The following is an 18,899-nucleotide window of genomic DNA, read 5'->3' on the forward strand; positions in this document are numbered from 1 at the left end:
GGGCAGCCGGCCGTTTGCTTTTGAATCTCCGCCCGGCGCCCTGAGTGGCCCTTTCAAAGGCCAGCGGGGGCGGGGGCCGTTCCCAGGCGCGCCCCGCCCTCTCTGCCCGCCCTGCCCCCGCTTTCCCACGCGGCCCGGCCGCCGGCGGGTTCTCACGGCAGCCGCCCCTCCCCCGCCTGGGAACGGCGCTGTGCCGGGGTGCCCGGGAGCCCCGGCCTGGGGGCGCCTCTCGGGCTCCTTGAGCTTGGGGCGGGGCGCTCAGAGGCCACAGGGGTACCGGGTGCCTAATGAGGGGGCCAAGGCGGGTGGAGCTGCCCCCCACCCCCAGGGCCTGAGGCCAGAGGCATCTTCTGGCCCAGATTCTGTTTGATTTAACTCGGGACAGGTGGTACCCCCATCCCGCCTCATGAAGAAACCTACGGATTGCAGACATGCCTGCCTTGGGGACGGGATGCCCTGATGGGCCTGTGACCTCGAGGTTCCTACAGAACCTGGGAGCAGGCGGGGGGCTCAGCAAACACAAGCGCAGACCCACTGACCAAGAACTTGGGTGTAGATCCCCCGTTATTCAGACTTGCAGGATCCGTTTGCTTCCCGCACTGCAGCGCAGCCCTGGGCAGAGTCCAGTCAGGAGGTCTCTCCCTGAGGGGTGGGGTGGGAGCCCACACAGGGCAGGCTGGGTGTCTGCTAGTCCAGGTCCTAAGGGGCCCTGGACTGTGGGGGCGCAGTCAGAGAGAGGCCTGGGGGGCCAAAGCTCCTGGGGGGGGGGCAAGTGGGAGGCCTGCCTACGTGTCCGTTTGCAGCCACTCCCCAGGATGCAGGCCTGCAGCCCCTCCTCAGTGTCCCTGGCCAGGGTGCCGCCCATTCAGGCTGTGGCTGCCCTCTGAGTCTGTCCTTCTGCCTGGGGCAGCTAAGGTGGACTTCCCTCCCCTGCCAGCCCCTCTTCTCCCTTAAAGTCGAAGGGTCAGACAGGCTCTCCAGCAGTGGCTACTGGAGGCCCTGCTGCTGCTGTCGGCCTCCCCCGGCCACTTGGCAGGAGTGTGTGTGGGGTTTCGGCCAGGGGCTCCACTTCCAGAAAGTCTGAGGCAGGCCAGGTGGCCCTCCTGTCCCCACGGCAGGAAGTGGGCCTAGTGGGGGTGGAGCAAGGTCCAGTGTAGGGGTGCCAGGCCCCCACCTCCCAGTGAGGCCAAGGTCCAGACTGGGGGTGCCAGCCTAGTAAGTCTGCATCAGCTGTGAGCCCAGCCCAGCCGGGAAAGCCCCAGATGTCATTGTCCCCACCCCAAGTGCCTGGAGAGGCGGCTGTTTGGGACTCCTTGCACCCCGAAGTGGAGGCCCCAAACACACCTCCCTCACCGCCCAGTGGGGCACACACAGGCGCCTGTCCAGGTGCTGCTCACAAGGACACGGTCAGGGGACACGTGAAGCACAGGCTCGCCCACGCTCACGTCCCCAGCCTGTGCTCACACGCAGGCTCACGCTCAGCTGCTCTGCCGCTGGGAGCCCTCGCACTGCTCACCCGTGGGCGCTTGCAAGAGACGCCTTCCTGCCGGGTGCCTGCTCCTGTACTGGGTGCACAGACCTGGCGCTCTTGGAGCCTTCTTGCGCCCCAGGCCCTGTGGCCCCCGACCCCCCAGGGGCCCTGCACTGTGCAGACGTTGCCCGAAGCCCATCCCCCACTCTGCTGTGCAGACATTGTCCTGTCCCCACAAAGGCGCTGGGCTGGGGGGAGGGGCTGGGCCCGTGGGAAGAGACCTTCCTGGGCCTGGGGGCGTGGCGCACTGGAAGGGAGGCCCCTGCAGGGCCACCCTCCCAGGTCTCTGGCCCTGGGCGAGGCCAGGGGCTGGGGCCCAATCCTACTCCGTGGGAACAGAAGAACAACTAGTGCACACTCACCAGCGAGGAGTCACCCTGGGGGCCTGGGGCCTGGCCCTCTTGCCCCACCGGTGGGGTGGGGGTGGCGCCCCATGGTGCCAGGCCACCCATCTTGGAGAGGGGCTGCCGTCTTCCTGCCCCCACCCAGCCCATCTCCAGTGGAAATCGACCCAATGGGGAGGGGCAGCGCCCAGTGCTGGGGCCAGCGGGCCTTTGTGGGCAAGGTTGGGTGATGGGGTCGTCATGGAGGAGGCTCCTGAGCCTCGCCACCTGTGGGAGCAGATGGTGTAGGGCCCCGCAAGTTGCTGCCGGGACAGGGGCAGCGTGGGAGAGTGAGGTGTGGAGCTGACCCAGGCCTTGCCTCCTCATTGCTTCCTCCCAACTGGTCCCACCCTGTCCAGCAAGGTGTTGGGCTGACACTCCAGGCCAGGGTGTCCATCCCATCCCCATGTCCCCACACCCAGCACCATTTGTTGGGGCATCTCTAGGGGTCAATGTGAGCAAGCCAGTGGGAGAGGCCTTGGGGCCACTTCTCAGGGTAGCAACCCTGGACGATGCGGGAGGGCGTAATGCTCAGCAGGGACCGAATGGGTGACAGTCGCCCTGGGGACAGGGACACTGGAGTCCTGAGTCTGCTACCTGCCCATGTTTCCCTGACACGAGTATCTGAGACTCTGCTCACAGAAGGTGCCAGAAAGCTCCTGCGGCCGTGCTGGGGGTGGGGGTGGTTTCTTTTCTCCCGCACGTTTGTGCTCAGTTGCTCCAGGAGGCTTGCCCCTCCGGAGCAAGTCGCAGCTCTTCTGCCAGTCCTCCTGTTGTGGAGTCAGAAACCCCAGAGGGGGTGCTCCCAGGGACCCCGTTGACCACACCTCCCCTCCCCCACACGGCTTGGCTCCTGCTGTGAGTCTGGCTGCAGGGGCCACCAGGGCCCAGGCTTCCGTGGCTTTGCCCTTGCTGAGAAGCAAGGGGTCCCAACTCCCCCGCCCCACCTGGGGAGTTGGCACTGGGTCAGAGCCTGGGGTGGAAACCCCTCAGACCAGGATGCCAGAGCAGCCTGGCCACCTCCGCTGGCAGGTGGGGCCAGAGCCTCTGGACTGTGCCCAGGGCCTTCTGGGGACAGAGCACCTCACCTGGGGTCCCCTTAGGCTCCAGCCTGGGCCGGCCAGGTGCTGCCCTGCACCTTTGGGGTCACTGCAGTCTCTCCCGCTCCTGCTGGGGCCCCAGAGCAGCCGTATTGCAGCCTCCCCTCAGTCTCAGCCCCCCTCAGGCTGGCTCAGGCCCCAGGGTTTAGAGGTGGCCACAGGCCTTAGCAGTTTTCGGCACCCAGTGGTGAGAGGCCCTGTGGGCTCTGGGGAGAGCGTGTAAGGGCCGCTCCACAGCCACCTCCCAGCCGCATCCACCTCGGTCTTCAGCCCCATGGGGCCTGCCCATGAGAGGCCTACCCCTACCCCCACCTGGGCACCTGCTCCACTGCTCGGTGTGTGTGCAGCAGACCTCCAGGGCCCACAGACCAGGACACCTGGGAACACAGACTGGCCGAGGTTCTGGACAGACACCCAGACCTTGTCTCTCGCTGAGCCCTGGATCATTAGCCAGGTCCCCAGGAAGCAGGCTGGCTCTTAGGTGTGGTCCTCGGCACCTGGGAACTGACCCCTTGAAGCCCTCCAGTTTCTGGCCCCCCAAGTCTCAGCCTCAGAGTGTTCCGAGGCCTGCGGTGGCCCCTCCCAGGGAGGTGGCTGCAGCAGCCAGCCGGGGGGCCCAGGGGCTGCAGAGCATGGACTGCCAGGACAGGCCTGCCTGACTGCTGGCCAGGCCCCACCAGTACCCAAGACCAGTCCCTGGAGGTGGCCCAGCTTCCAGGAAACAGCCTTGTGCTACAGGCGCCTGCGCCTGCCCAAGGCTGTCCCTCGCCTGCCCTGAGTCAGGCTGCGTGGCAGGCGTTGGCTCCCAGCAGCCTCGGGAGTCGTGGGAACCAGGCGGACCCCTGGGACCTGGGAGCCAGGAGCCTTCCCAGCCCCTCCTGCCCGACTCACCTGGCCCCGCCCTCCCAGCCAGGATCTGGAGGCGGTGGCCAGCCCTGCCCTCAGGCTCCCTCACAGAATGGGGGTGCCACAGATGGGGGAAGGACCCTAGGCCTCCGTCCAGGACCCCCAGGTCCTTGCCAGTCTCTGCCAGACCCGCAGGCATCCCAGGCCAGGGTCTGCACGGCCACCCAGGAAGTGGGCAGGCTCAGGTGTCACCTGCACAGCTGGAGGGCCGTGGAAGGAGGAGGACCCGATGTGGGGTCCTGGACTGCCGAGGGTCCTGTGACTGAGCAGGTCACTTGGCACCTCAGAAGCTCCCTGTCTTCAGAATGTGAGGCCCCTCGGTGTCAGAGGGAGGCCTCGGGGGGATGGCACTGAGCTCGGGACCAGGCGAATGCTCAGAGGGAGCCCCCCCACAGGCAGGGCCATAGCCTCCCTCCAGAGGTGGCCATGCAAAGGCACAGCGTGGCCGGGAGGCAGACAGGGAAGCCCTGGGTGCTGGCCGGGCCCTCCTGCAGGTGGGAAAGGCAGGGCAGAGGGCGGGCCGCGGGCAAGGAACCTGCTTTTCCAGCCCGGAGTGGGGGTGCGGCCGGGCCTCTCAGGACCCATCCGGGTGACAGTGGGCAGCGGCCGTGGGAAAACCAGCCCTGGTGGTTCCCGAGGGTGTGGCCGGGTCCCTGTGGATGGCACTGGGCGTCTGTCTGTGTGCTGTGACTCAGCGTGAGCTGGCAGCCGCGCCCCGGTGTGCACACCAGGCCCAGGTCCTGGGAAGGAGGACAGACCCCTCACGGGGCCCCACCCCACCCTCCTGATGCTGCGAGGTCCCTCCCGAACCACACCTGCCGGCACTTCCCCTCAGGTGGCCGGGACCTGGCCGTGGGGGCCCCTGTGGCAGGTGCCCCAGGGCAGCAGCAGGGCCAGGCCTGTAGTGCCTGCAGGCCTCCCTGCAGTCAGGGCCTCACCTGCACTCGTGGCCCAGGGGAGTGGGACCCAGGGCAGCCCCTTTGTGCCAGAGGCCAGTGGAGGCGGGAGGTGGGGGGGGGCAGGGGGCCCCCAAGGGGTGGGGGAGGGTTTTGCTTGGGACCAGCCTGTCCCAGCAGGGTGGCCCAGCCACCCTGCACCCTGGACCCAGCCCCTGGTAAGCTGCAATGCTGGAGGTACAGTGGTGAGGCCGAAAGTAGAGCTCCAGGTGTTGGAAGGCCCACGGGGAAAGGGCACGTGGGGGCAGGACTCGCCCTGCAACTTCCTGGGCCTGAGGCCACGGCCCACTCCAGGCACCCAGAAGCCTGTCACGCTGGGCTCCTGCCTGCTCATGATGGGGTGTGGGGGGCAGGGACTGATCACAGCAGCACGAGGGTGGCCCCATCCCTCCTGTGGCTTAGGAACCCCTGCCCCCCACATGCCCTGCCCTTGGCTCACTGTCCCCGCCCCCAAGCTGGTCCCATGTCTCACATCTGGAAAGGCTGTGACCCATGACCAGTGTGTGCAGCTCCACAGGAACCTGCCAACACCTGCCTGGGGGCCAGGTCTCCGTGGGCACGGACTTCTCCCATTCTCCTGGGCCCCTGCGTGCCCTGTCACCCAAGGGAATTCTGGGGTCCAGACCCACCCCTGCTAGGCAGTGACCGTCACAGGGCAGTCCTGGGACAGCTGCGTTGGGAGGGCAGGGTGAACCTCCCAGCCCGTCAACACCCCAGAGTCCGTAAGGCCAGCGGGGCCGACCTGAGCTCCCAGGGGCCACCGCGTGTCCTAGACAAGGCGCTGTGCACGGCAGCACGGGGGCCGTGCTCCTGATGGCCCACTGACCTGGCCCAGGCCCCCGCAGCAGCGTGGGCAGACGCAGACACTCAGAGGGCCCTGGCTCGGGCCAGGCAGCCATGGGTATGTGTGCCTGTGCTCTCCACGGCCCTTCCACAGGGGTCTTGCACCCCCGCCTCTGCTGAGCAAGCCCAGAGTCACCCAGGCCTGGCTGTGCCCTTACAGGCCGGGGTTGCAGAGGACAGCCAGGATCGCGGTCACTCCCTGCAGTGTCTCAGGAGCTGGAAAAGGCCGCCCGGGGCCCATTAGGCACCACTGCACTCAGGGAGGAATCCCAGAAGTGGTGCCCTCGTGGTCCTGCAGGGAGGGGGGTGCGTCGTTCACTCAGTGAAACACCCTGGCCAGACCCAGAGCTGCAAAGAGCATGTGGCTGAGGAAGGGGTGGGGGACAGAGGGGGCCTCCCCTGGCCTCAGCACCCTCTGCCCTCAGGCCTGCAACTGCAACCAGTACTTGAAGGTTTCCAAGGACAAGATGCAGCAGCTCATGTGGCTCAGCGGCCACCAGAAAGGCCCCAGCAGCACAGGTGAGTGCACCCTGGGGGCCAGGCGTGGGCCTGGGCGTGCGGACGGCAGCCCCACTGGCATGTGTGCTCCTGGGCCCCCCTGCAGGGGGTGCAGGCTGCATGAGGGCAGGGCAGACGGGCGGGCGGGGGCAGGGCTGCGCCTGGCCCCTGTCTGTGTGGAGTACCTGCTCCACAGACAGTACCTGCTGCCTGCGCAGGGGACCTGGAAGCTGAGGCAGGCGGGGCCCCTCTGGGTGGGGCTCACCAGTCTCTGCAGTGGGCCCCACTCCACTGCCGCTCGCCCCGCCTGGTGCAGGGCACACTCGGACACTGGCACATGCACACATGTGTGCATGCGCCCTCTCTCGAGCTCATGCCCAAGTGACACCCGGTGATCGGGACACAGCCGAGCCTTGGCCCACAGGAAGGGGGCTGAGCCCCATGTGTCCACCCCCCACTGGGGCAGGTCCTACCCAGGGACCCAGCCTCAGGTTCCTTTTTTGTAAAACTAGAAAGAGGAGGGCACAGGGCTCCCTAGGACTGTGCAGGTGCGGTGGGGTGGCGGAACCCCTGTGTCTCCCACTCTCCGGAGAGAGGGGACCCAATGGAGGGCGACGCAGGGAGCCTCCTCAGGACAGGGAAGGGCTGGGGTGGATAAAGGGTATCTGAGGACCCTCTGGCAGGGTTGTCCTGAGGCCGGGGTGCCTCTCCAGGAAGCCCATGTCCCCACCCAGCAGCTCCTGTCCTTCCCGCCATCCTCTGAGGTTCAGGGCCCGAACAGGGGCCACACGCACAGCAGGTGGGCCATCTCGACAGCTCTCAGTGCGGGCAGCGTCGTCCAGGGTTCCGAAGGCTGTCTGGGCCCTGCGCCCACCCAGAGGCCCTCACTGGTCCTGGGCGCCTGCCGGCTGTCTCATGTCTTGGAAGCCACCCGGGAAGGGCCGGGGTCAGACAGGCTGGGTCGAAGCAGAGAGGCCAGATGGGGGTCGTGGCCTCGCCGGGCTCCAAGGACACAGTGGGCTGAGGCGGGGCACCCTCCATTCAGACCCAGGCTGCAATCAGTCTGCAGCCATCTGTAGAGAGATGTTTGCCCAACAAATTACAAGGGTCAGCAGGACCCAGGAGGCCACTGCTCCCACCTGCTGGAACAGGCTCCTCAGTGGCCCCGCCCCCAGCCCCGCACTGGCCCCCAGCCTCGGGCAGCCTAGCCAGCTCCCTGTGCTCTCCGTGGGGGTGGGGTAGGAATGGGGCCCTCCCAGGGTCTCCCCTGCACCCTGAGCCCCAGCCGGTCCCCTGGGTCCCCGCCCACCGCCCTGGTGTTAGCTGGTTGTGCAACAGACCCGTTGGCAATTGGCTTATCTGCTCATCGCCACAGACGGGCCGACCCACCCCCGCCCTGCTGCCCGTTCTCAGGCCCCCGAGTGCCCTAATCGGCCGATCTCACATCCAGAACATGTTTCCCAAGGACCTTTGAGTCCCAAGAACGTTCCAAGGTGTGAGTTCCCGTGGGAGGGGACTGGGCTGGCACGGAAGCTTCTCCGGCCCTTGCCCTTTGCCCTCTCCTCTGGGGGTTGGGGGAGAGGTTAGGGCTGCCAAGCCCTGTCCTCAGGAGTCCCTAATGCCCTTGATTGACAGGTGACGAGGTCCAGATCGAGGATACACAGAAGCCAGGTGGGCGTGGGACTGCCCACAGAGGACGCACGGTGCCAGGTGCCGGGGCCCCACCACCCTAAGATGGGGTTTGGGTCCTGGCCCAGTAGAGGGGCTGCTCTGAGGAGACGGTCCCTGCGCCCAAGGCTGGAGAGGGCGAGAGCGGCAGAGAGCAGTGGAAAGAGAGGGCCGGGGTACCCCGGGTAGGATGAGGTACAGGGTCTGGTGCCTGGGGGACCAGGAAGGAGTGTGCTGGAAGCCTGGGCCTCAGGGTGGCTGCTTCCCTGGTCCAGGCTCCGCCCCAGGGGAGATACCAGGGGGCTGCGCCTATGACCCCCCTTGCCGCTGTCTGGAGGAGGCAGATCTGCATGCTCGCGTCCCAGCCACGCTGGGCAACGGTACCCAGCTGCAGCTGGCGGGGGTCCCGGAGGGCCTGCTGCAGCGGCCGGGCCCTCAGCACTTCTACTGCTGCACAGGCTGCGGCAAGGTCTTCTGGGAGGGCTCCCACCTGGGCCGCATCACCTCTCAGTTCCGCGAGATCCTGGACAGTGCAGGACACTCCGACATGCCCAGCGCAGTCCCCAGCCCTCCCAGCGGCCCCTCATGAGGCCCCTGGCTTCAGGACAATAAACGTGGCAAAGGTTCCACCTGTGTGGGCTGCGGTTGTGGACTCATTCGTGCGTGTCGCTCACTGCTGCCCAGGTGTGGGGCAAAGGTGAAGGTCCCCACCTGGGCAGGACGCTGCGCCCTGGTCCCCAAGCTGAGGACTGCCTAGTGCCCAGGAACTAGGCGGATGGGGGGGTGGGAAGGGCACGCCTAGTGGAGGAGGAGGTCCGAGCAAAGGCCCAAGGGCTGGACCGAGGCGACTCCCCAAGTCAGCAGGGGCTCGGTGAGGCTGGTAGAGGGGGTGGGGGCGGACAGGCCACCACACGGTAGGCAGCCCACCCACTTTGCTGTGGCAGTAAGTGCCACACCCTCCACCCTGCCCTCCCTGCCTTCACAGTCAGAGAGCTGCCCCCCTGGCCAGGCAGGACAGGACCCCCTTTGCCTTCCCCCCAGAAGGTCCCCTGGCCCCAGCCAGGGGCCTCCAACGAGCATAATGGTGGGACCCTGGGGGCAGGGCCCCTTAGGCCAGATCAAGGGTTTTTCTGGGGAGCAACCCCAGCCCAGCCTTCGAGGGGCAGCCCTGACCCCTCACCCTGCTCAGGGCTGGGCAGCCTCCTCTTGAGGAAGAAGCCAGCAACCACGATACAAGACAGAGCCCCGTGCCCAGGTGTGGTCACGCCTCTGGCCTCACACCTGCTGCTCTCGCTCTGGGGGAAACTGAGGCTCAGGCCCATGGCTGGTCCCACAGAAGGCCCGAGGGCACCAGTGCCAGGCATGGTGGAGTGGGGTGCCGAGGATGGGGCCCATGGGTAGAGGCTCCTGCCAGTGGCAGGCCTGGTCCCAGACTGCATTCTGCCCCCGCCCACCTCCTCCTGCTCACCCCCCAGGAATGCACCCCTCCCTCACTCACATCCCTTTCCTGTCCTCACTGCCTGGAGCGGAAACCAGCTCAGATTTGGCCCAGGAGCCCAGGCGGAAGCCTCGGGGTGTTGGAGGCCGGGGGCTTGTGCAGGGCCGCTACCTCAGCCTGGCCAGGGTGCACCTGCAGGTCCAGGTGTGATGGCCTTAAGCCCAGGGTGGGCACCGGCCATGCCAGGCCAGCCCCTGCCCCCGGTTCCTAACTACACCAGGGATGGCCATTGCCCCCTTAGCCCCCAAGGGATGCAGCCCTAATGGGGGTTCCAGCTGAGGAATGTGCAGAGTTGGGGCTTGTGTAGGGGTGCACAGGTGTCCCACCACACTCCACGTCCTTTCCTTTCCCTTGAAGCACCTATCCTGTGCCAGGCATTGGCCCACGTAGCCCCCCAGCAGCCCTGGGGCTGGCAGGGCCAGGGCGCCACTCCACCACTGAGGGAAAGCCCCTGGCAGAGCAGGTAGCCGTGGCCTTCCTGCTCTCCTTTGTCATTGTTGAGCCCAACAGGCAGGGGTACCAAGGTGAGTGGACAAGCTGGAACCCACCAGGGACCCTCAGCAGCTGGGGTACAGTTCCCAGGAGCAGCACCGCTGGCCCCTTGTCCCATCCTGGGGAGGCAGACTGACCACCCTCCTTCCCTAGTGGGGTTAAAGGAAGCAGTGGGGGTGCCCGGCCCACTTCCCAGCACAGCTGCTTCCTGGAGACTCTGCTGTGACCCGAAGCCCTGGTGTTGCAGCCAGCCCTGGACCGACAGAGCTGGAGCCGGGGAGAGGCCAGGGACCACAGACTCAGGGATAGGAGGCCATGTGTCCTTCTATCCCCCAGCAGGCCCAGCCCCAGCCTCACTCTCCCCTTCTACTCTGTGACAGAGGAAGAGGAGAGGGCAGCTGCCAGGGGACACGCCTGCCCTTGTGCCTCCCAGCTCTCTCCTGTCCAGACTGTTCAGGAACCCTGGGCTGTGATGCTCGCTGCCAGCCCACCCTGACTCTGACGCACCGTCACTCAGGTCCTGAGCCTGCCTCAGCCTGGGGACCACCTTAGGACCCTCCCAGAGCTGGGGTCAGACCCCAGGCCGACAGGGCAGGCTGTGGCCCCAGTGCCAAGTGGTGCCTGAGTAGCCAGCCGGGCGGGCAGGAGCCGCCACAATTGTCTGCCGAAGTTCCTGCCCCGGGCGTCCTTCCTGCGCACTGGCCCTGGCCGAGCTGGCCAGGCTGAGTGTTTGTTATTTGATCTGTATCCTCGCTCGGCCCTTCTACCAGGTGTCTGGGCTGCTGGGAAGAAATCCTCTCCTCTTTCCCACGCTCCCCGACACATTTTAATGAATTAGCTGGAAGCCCCGCCCCCACTGCCCGCCTGCCCGCCCGCCCGCCCGCAGGCCTGCTCACCCTCCCTCCCCTGCCCAGCGCCTTTAAGGTGGCCGCAGGCCTCAGCCCAGCTCTGGCCAGCCCCCCTACATTGGTGCTGTCCTCCCCTATGCAACCCCCCAGACCTCCCCAGCCCAGGACCATAACGCTCCCCAACCTGCCCCACCCCCACTGCTCTGAGCCTCCCAAGAAAGTGGGTCCCGGGAGGGAGAAGGCTCTCTCTCAGACTCTGGCCTCTACCTTGGCCCCCCAGGAGGACAGGGTCCAAAGCAGTAGTCAGAGTTGGGTCTGTGCCCCCAGATCCAAGGTGCGGGCGCCTCCCTCAGAGCCAGAGAACCACCGCGCGTGCACGTGCGCTCGAGCACACGCATGCGCACACACCAAGAGGCTACTCAGCCCCGGGTAGCTCCCGCCCGCTTCCACCGAGGCACCTGGAACAAACGTCCCCCTTTCAGGTGTGTCCTTCAGCAGACACTTAGGACGTGTGCGTTGGAAGCCTGGGCTGCACAGAGTCAGCTCTGGCACATGGGGTGTGGACTAGCGCAACGTGCAGCGGAATTGCCCTCCTGGCTGCAGCGAAGGAGCGCCAGCCTCCCCGGTCCCTCAGCTCCACACGACAGCGTGGCCGTCACCAGGGCCCACATAGGAGCAGCTGGGTGAGGGGGGCTTGGGGCATGGCCACATAGCAGGGACAGGTCCAGACCCACCCACCTGACCTGTACTCCCAGTGCAGGCTGGGTGGGGTGGCGGCTGACCACAGGCTAGACTCCCGTGGCCACTCCAACCACATGGTCCCTGCCGGGGGCGCCTAAGCTGCCAATTTCATGGCCTGTGGTGATGGCCGCGAGTTCCCACACTGAGCTCACAGGGCCCCTTTGTCTGCCCACCATGACGCCTGCCGAGGGTGTCAATGGGACTTTTCTCTGAGGCTCTGCTCCCTGCCCGGCAGAGTCTCCAGATGCCCTTCTCCAGACCAGGGGGCCTGAGCCCACCTGGGTGGGGGCCTGTCTGTGAACCCACCACCTTCTGGGGATGGCCCTGTGCAGGGCTGGGCCCTGGCAGGTTCGTGGAAAACACTGACGTGAGGGGAGGAGCTCTGGGCTGTCCGCACGCACTCTCAGAGCAAGGCCACCCTCCCCACCCGCCTGGCTGGGGGAGCTCAGGGGCAGCAGGCAGCAGGCAGACAGCCCTGCCCCAAGGGCCCCTGTCCTAGGTTCGGCCTCCCTCCATGGCAGCCCATGCCCTGGTCCCAGGCATGGGGCCGGGGGGGGGGGATTGGTGAGGGGTCTGGGGGTGATCAGGAGCTCCACCCCCTGCATGCTCACAGTTCAGCAGCATCTGACCCCAGCCTCCTCACCAGGCCAGGGACACAGCCTCCCGGTTTGAGTGGGTCGAGGACCGGCAGCCCTGGGTTGAGGACCGGCAGCCCTGGGTCACACCTGTGACCAGGCCACACTTGGAGCTTGGGCTCTGGTTCCTCTCTCTGCTCAGCCAGGGCTCACCCACCTGCTCTGGGGGGCGCTCCTGAGGGGAACAGGTCTGGGCAGACTGGCTAGACCACCAGCCTCAGCAGGTCCAGAGCAAGGGATGCAGGCGGCCCTGGCTACCAGGAGAACCCCAGGGGAGACAGCCAGGGTTGGGTCGGAATGCAGCGGGCCAGGGAAAGCCAGCCCTGGGGTGGCCTTACGTAGTTTTTCTTGTGGTTTGGCTATGACCCCTCCCAGAGCACCGGGCAAGGTGGGGGCACACCCACATCGAGAGGCATGGTGGGGAGCCCATCCCCATCCCCAAACAAGACCTAACTGGGTGGTCTCCCCAGCTGAGGCCCAGAGCTGCCTCCTGGGGAATTCCCAGCAGCCTCTGAAGGAACGCAAGTCCCTGCGTGCTGCCCGGCTGCTGGCCTCACTGCCCAGCCTACAGCTCTGAGAATCATTTCTCCTTAATTCCCAGCGACCGCAGCCAAGCTGTAAACTGTAAAATCCTAATGAGGAAATTTGGCGGGAGTGTTAGGGTGTAAATTAAAATGGTTTTACAGTTTGGAAATGAGTCACTTCAGAGTTCCTTTTCTGAGCAGTCCTTGGTGCCTCACCTGGGGCTGCTCACCTGGCCAGGTCTTCCTGTCCCCATTCATGCGGATGGGGGAGGCCAGGAGAGGGGAAGCAGGCCCTCGGGTCCAGCTGGCTGACTCCCCCCCGCACTGCGGAGCTTCCTGCCTCACCACCCCCAGCCCTGGGCTTTTATCTGGAGACCTGGCTGCTGCTTCCTCAGGACAGGACTGAAAGCCTCAAGGCTGGGTTCAAGCGAGGTGGGTTGGGGTTGGGGAACAAACACGGGGTGATCCGGGCCACTAGGGGAGCCGCCGTCGAGCGGGAAGGACCCGTTTGGCTGAGGCCACTCGCCCGAGCTGCTCATGGAGTAGTCACCCGCGTGGACCGTGCGCTCGCGTGGGTCTTGCCGGGGACGCGGAGGGTCCGTGGCCCGCCTTCCCAGCGCGAGCAAGATCAGGGTCTCTGCCCGCACCTCCTGAGTCTGAGATGCTCGCGAACCCCCACCCAGGATAGGCCGCCCTTGGGTCCACTTGGGGGTCGTGCTCGGCCCGGAGCTCGAGCCTGGTTCCGTCAGCGCAGGGAGCTTGGAATTCCCCGGATGGCCAGAGGAAAAGTGGGCGGGACGACTACGGACACTCGGGGAGCGGAGTGGGAGGGCGGGGGACCCAGGGAGTCGGGCGGCGGCGCGGCGGCGCGGCGGAGCGGCGGAGCAAGGACCTCTCCACGGCCTCCTGGCTCCCAGTCCCGCGCGGCCGGCGACCAGCGCCCCCTGCCGCGAAGCGCACCTCCCGACTCGCCCCCGACCCGACCCGCCCCTGCTCCGCCCCCCAGGCAGCACCGCCCAATCGCCTGACAGCCGGCGCGCGCGTCACGGGCGCCCATTGTTATGCAAATATAAAGGCGGTAAAAGGCGCCCCGGCGCGGCGGGCGGGCGAGTGCTGCGGCGCGTGGGGTGGCGCGTGGGATCCGCCTGGGAGCTGCAGCCGAAGCGAGCAGGGACCAGAGAGCGCGGCGGCGCCGCCTCCCCGGCTCCGCCGGCCTCCACGAGCACAGCGCCCGCCCCCGTCGCCCGCTTGCCCGGGCGCGGCTGGATGCGGCGGGGGCCCTGCGGCGGCGGCCCCCGGCCCCCAGCGCCCAGAGCGCCCAGGGGCGGCGTGCGGGGCCCGGGGGCGCTGCGCCGCCCATGCGCCGAGGCGGGCCCCGTGACAGCCGGGGGCCCGCGCTGAGCCCCGGCCCGACCAGCTGCCCGCGTCCGGCGGCAGCATGAGCCAGACCGAGCTGTCCACCTGCTCGGCGCCGCAGACGCAGCGTATCTTCCAGGAGGCCGTGCGTAAGGGCAACACGCAAGAGCTGCAGTCACTGCTGCAGAACATGACCAACTGTGAGTTCAACGTGAACTCATTCGGTCCCGAGGGCCAGACGGCGCTGCACCAGTCGGTCATCGACGGCAATTTGGAGCTCGTGAAGCTGCTAGTTAAGTTCGGCGCCGACATCCGCCTGGCCAACCGCGACGGCTGGAGCGCGCTGCACATCGCCGCGTTCGGCGGCCACCAGGACATCGTACTCTATCTCATCACTAAGGCCAAGTACGCGGGCAGCGGCCGGTGATGCCCGCCCGGACCCCGACCCGGCCGCGGGACCCGCGCGTGTCGCCTCTGCTGTACCTTCCAGCCAACTACCTCGGTGTGCGCCCGGCCCTCGGCGCCGCGGCCACGACCAGTCCGGCGCGCGTCCGTGCACACCGGGCCCGCGCTGCGCCCGCTGTCCGGGGTCGACGCCCCCCCCGCGGCCGCCCGGAGCTGGGCCGGAGCGCTTCCCACGGCCCCCGCCCTCCGCCTCGCGGGTGGGGGCGGGGCGCGGGCTCCAGCCCCTTTGAAATTTGAGTCTCGCTACCAGCAAGTTCGGAATCCCGAGACACCGGATCCTCCGCTCAAAATGTTTTCTCCGGAGGTGGAAGGCGGGTGACGGGGACTCCGGGCTCAGGGCGCCCCCCGCCCGCGGGACCCGCGGCCGATGCGCCCGGAGGAGACGCTGTGCTGTTGCTGGGGCTCTAAACTATTTATCGTGTGTGTATACTTGTGGGTGAAGTTCGTGCGCCTGATGTTTTTGTTTGGAAAATACTGTGCGTGGTCAATGTGGTTATTGGGGGGTGGGGTGCATTTTTTTTTTCCTAGTCTTACAACTAAAAACTTGAGTCTGTCGTTTCTCGGTTGCACTGAAAACACCACCCAGCCCGAAGGCTTGCCCGAGCCACTTCCTCCCGCTCCTGTTTCTCTTCCGCACCTCACCCCACTTCTTTCAGTCTCCCTCCCCTCCTCTGCTGTTCCCTCTCACACTCACACTCGCGTGCACACACATCTCCGTGTGCGTGTTAGCAGCCCCAGGTCTCCCTTTCGGCGACCGGCCACCATCCCCAAACCTGCTGGTTTTGCAAAGTTTGCGCGGGAGCCTGGGTGCTCGGGTAGGGCGGTGATGGAGGGGGTGGTGGGGACCCTACCTTGTCTAGAGAATTCTACTATAGTTAACAGTCGGTTGCACACTTTTTTAAAAAAGTAAATGGATTTGCCACGATTAAATGTCATAACATTTATGACAGTATAAAATATTAACATATTTTAAGCCAAGTCTTAGGTGTATTTGTTGAATCTTGGTTATAAAGCCAATTTTAAAGAGCGTTGTATCCAGCGTTGTGTAGGCGACAGTGTTCCCATATTTATATTTTTATAAAATTCCTATAAGACTGTGAATCTCTTGTGCTAGTTGCTGAGTGAGTTGAAGGACTATTTGCCCCTCTGCAGCCTCCTGGAGTTTCGAGAACCCGATTGGAATCCCAAAATCCTGCCGTGGGGGAGGGGCCGCCATGGGGCTGCCGGGGGACCTGGGCGGAGGCGGTGCTTCTGCGTCACTTTCGGTCTCGAAAGGCGCCCTTCCTGGTCTCCGAGGTTCCAATTTTCTATGCAACCCCACACCCCTTGTTGTTTTGATCCTGAGAAATAAAAGGGAGACTGAATTATTCAAATTTAAATGAGGCTTCCTGGGTAGAAGAAGTGCTGCTGACCCTTCGTGCAAAAATGGGGAGCACTTGAGGACACAGGTGGGCGGAGGCCCTTTGGACGTGGCTGGTCAGATTCGGGCAGTCATCTGTGGCTTTATATAAAGCCCTGTGTGAGAAGAATATATTGATAATGTCAGTGAAACAAGCAGACATTGAAACTGAGGCACAGATTACTCCAAAAGGAGTTTTTCTGTATATTTTTTCTAGATGCAAATAACTTTTTAATTATGTTAATTAATGTTAAGACTTTCTAGGCTTATGGAAGCTATGTATGGGGCCCGGTCTGACCACCTCTAACTGGACGGCGTCTGCAGCCCATTCCTGAGTGTACGATATACTTGTAGCCCAGCGTGAAAAATTTATAAATAAATTTTTCATTGATCTTTTTATATTAAAGGAAAGAAAAAGTTTGTTGGTTCTTCTTGGGCCTGGCACCCGAGGGTCAGGCTGCGACATGCTGGCTGCGGGTGACGTCTACACAATGCTTGGCTCGTGCTCACCGAAAGACAGAGCCTGGCAAACTGGCTCCGGGCCCCGTGCCACTGCCGACCCAAGCGGGCCGCACACAGGGCTCAGGAGGTGCCTGGTCCGTGTCCTCTGCTTCCCCACAAAGCAGCAAGGCCTCCGAATGGAAAGTCCTGCTCGCAGCTCTTCCCAGCCCTGACCCACAGCCAGCCTGATAAATGGGGACCACGGGGGCCAGGGCCTTCTTCCGGCTGCTGCGGGTCCATGCTGCACCACCTGCAGCACAGACGGCGTCTCTTACACTGGGAGGAACACCAGAGCTGCTCACTTCTGACGAAGGAAAGGCCCCTTTCTCCTCTGTGACCCTGCTGGTGTCTGGGAGCGGAGGAGGCCTGCTGGGCCGGCGTGGAGGGCAGCGTCTGGCCTGTGAGCAGGGAGCAAGGTGTCTGCTCCCGCTCCTACCGGGTGGAGATGTGGGTCCACTGCAGAGCCGCCTGTGGGCCGGGCCGGGAGGGCTGCAGGACACCCCAGCAGGAGCAGCCGCTCAGGGGCAGAGGGCAGGCAGAAGACGTTTCCACTTGGCCGTGACCCCACCGCTTTCAGGCCCCTCTGTCAGCAGGGTAGTTGGACAGACACGATGCCCTTCCCAAACTAGAAGCCTTTCCCTCCATGCCACCTCTGTCTCCTGCTCCGTGCTGCCCCTGAAGGTTTTCCCAGCACACTGGTGCCACAGGCATTAGCTGTCCCCCTGCTGGCCCGCCATAGTGGGTCTGCCCCAGCCTTAGACACCACAGGGTGAGTGGAATATCTGATGCAAGTAAGCCCCTGGGGAGGCAGTGTCTGCCCAGAGCTCACAAGCTGGCTTCGGGGCAAGTGGGCTGCCGGCACCAGCTGGGGATGCCTGGCCACCACAGGGAGAGTGGCTACGAGAACTTGGACTCGGGCTGCCTGGAAAGTAAAGTCAGGCCTGGGCACAATGGGCGGCCCTCAGGCATGCCAGGCGGGGCCTTCGTTTCCGAACTGGGGCACTTGCCCACAGGAGTGGGGGGAGCCATCCAAAGACCCTTCGAAGGCCGGTGGAGCCCCGGTGCTGGGGTGCATTCCAGGCAGACGGCTGCCACCAGGCAAGACCGTCTGCGGCTCTCCGTGAGTCCGCTCTTCTTAAAGACACACCGCACTGAGACAGGCTGGGCCTCTCCCAGGAGACAGTTTCCTCCGTGTGGACAGAAAGCCCAGGCCCTGCCCAGCCCTGGTGGGGTAGCCCTGGTGGGTTAGCCCTGGAGGGTTAGCCCTGGCGGGTTCTGCTGCCCTTCTCCCCAGGGGCTGTTTTGTGAGCAGACATCCCTTCCAGCCTGGATCCTGGTGGCAGTGAGGGGTGCCAGGGGCCCCAAGGACACGTGGTTGGTCACCCTTTTGTTGTCAGAGCCCCGGCAAGCAGACTCTAAAATCACAGTTTGTCCACCATGTGGGGTGAGGGTACAGGGCATGCACTTGCTCCGGGACCTCTGCGTTCAGCAGACGGGAGTTGGTGCTAATGGCAGCGGAGTCACCTGGGAGTCCCTGTCACCCCTCCCCACACAGACTGTCATGGGCAGAAACATCTTTCCCAGCCTCCAGTGAGGAGGCGTCCCAGCTGGCCTTTGCCTGGCCTCTGGGACCTGCAGGTGTGTGTGCATGTGTGGAGACCAGGAGGGGGTCCCTGCCAGGGACAGCAGGGACCCAGGTGAGCAGGGAGTCTGGTAGGCTGGGGCTGGGCCACTGGGACCCCCAGAATGGCTGCCATGAAGAAAGGAGACAGACCAGATGGACAAAGACCGGGCCCAGCCCAGTCCTTCACCTCCCTGACTGGACCCTGGCCGGACACAGGAAGTATTTACTGTTGGAATGGATGCCAGAGAGACCAGGAAACGCAGGAAAACAGTCAGCCAGAAAGAGCAATGGCTAAAGGCAGCAGTGTGGGAGCCAGGACAGAGTTGGCCAGAGGAGGGAGAGCAGGATTTGGAGGCCAGGACCAAGGGCCCAGAGCCAAGAAGACAGGTTAGAAAGACAGAAGGGGGATGCCCTCTGGATCTGCCCCCCAAAGGCTTTGCAGCTCAGCACAGGCCCTTTCGGACTGGGGTACACATAATAAGTTCAGGGGCGGGGCCCTGCCGCTCTGACCTCAGGGAGCCCCAGGGCCTGCTGCGGCCTCTGCAGAGCACACAGACAGGCCTGCGTCCACCTGGACCTCGAAGGATGGGAAGGCGGCTGTGCTGGGGCAGCTGGGGGACAAAGCCTGAGGGCAGAGTGTGAAGGCGCAGGCCATCGGGGGCCGTGGGAGGTCTGGGAACTGCCGCAGCGGCTCCTCCCGGGGCCTCCAGCGAGGCCCTCTCCTGGGGGCTTCGAGGTCTCCGGAGGCCGCCGGCCCTCCCCCACCACCCGCTGCACACTCCACCTCTAGGCCCCGGCGCCGCTCCCCCAACACTCCCCTCCCCTGGCCCGGCGCATTCTTCAACTCGACGTCGGACCGTCCCTCCGAGCGTCCGTCTGTCGGTCTTTCTTCTCTCACCCCCTCCAAAGACGCGGCCCCCATTCATTCCCG

The 18,899-nt window shown here is 65.1% G+C and overlaps 2 protein-coding genes across 6 annotated transcripts in view; both read left to right on the plus strand.

The window, feature by feature from the left end:
* The window catches only part of EXD3 (exonuclease 3'-5' domain containing 3), a 51,358-nt gene extending 42,840 nt beyond the window's left edge, over positions 1-8,518 (plus strand). For all 5 annotated transcript variants that reach the window (XM_053918539.1, XM_053918543.1, XM_053918540.1 and 2 more), the window contains 3 exons: positions 6,145-6,238; positions 7,853-7,927; positions 8,161-8,518. In XM_053918539.1, the coding sequence (XP_053774514.1) occupies positions 6,145-6,238; positions 7,853-7,927; positions 8,161-8,474 (483 nt within the window). In that variant the 3' untranslated portion in view covers positions 8,475-8,518. The remainder of the gene's footprint in view (positions 1-6,144; positions 6,239-7,852; positions 7,928-8,160) is intronic.
* A 5,207-nt stretch (positions 8,519-13,725) lies between these two features.
* NRARP (NOTCH regulated ankyrin repeat protein) lies at positions 13,726-16,254 on the plus strand. The gene has a single exon (XM_053918553.1). The coding sequence runs from the start codon at positions 14,062-14,064 to the stop codon at positions 14,404-14,406; it is 345 nt and encodes a 114-aa protein (XP_053774528.1). The 5' UTR covers positions 13,726-14,061; the 3' UTR covers positions 14,407-16,254.
* Positions 16,255-18,899: the final 2,645 nt, after the last annotated feature.

This window comes from Desmodus rotundus, chromosome 1, assembly GCF_022682495.2.
Source record: "Desmodus rotundus isolate HL8 chromosome 1, HLdesRot8A.1, whole genome shotgun sequence".
Classification (NCBI taxonomy): domain Eukaryota; kingdom Metazoa; phylum Chordata; class Mammalia; order Chiroptera; family Phyllostomidae; genus Desmodus; species Desmodus rotundus.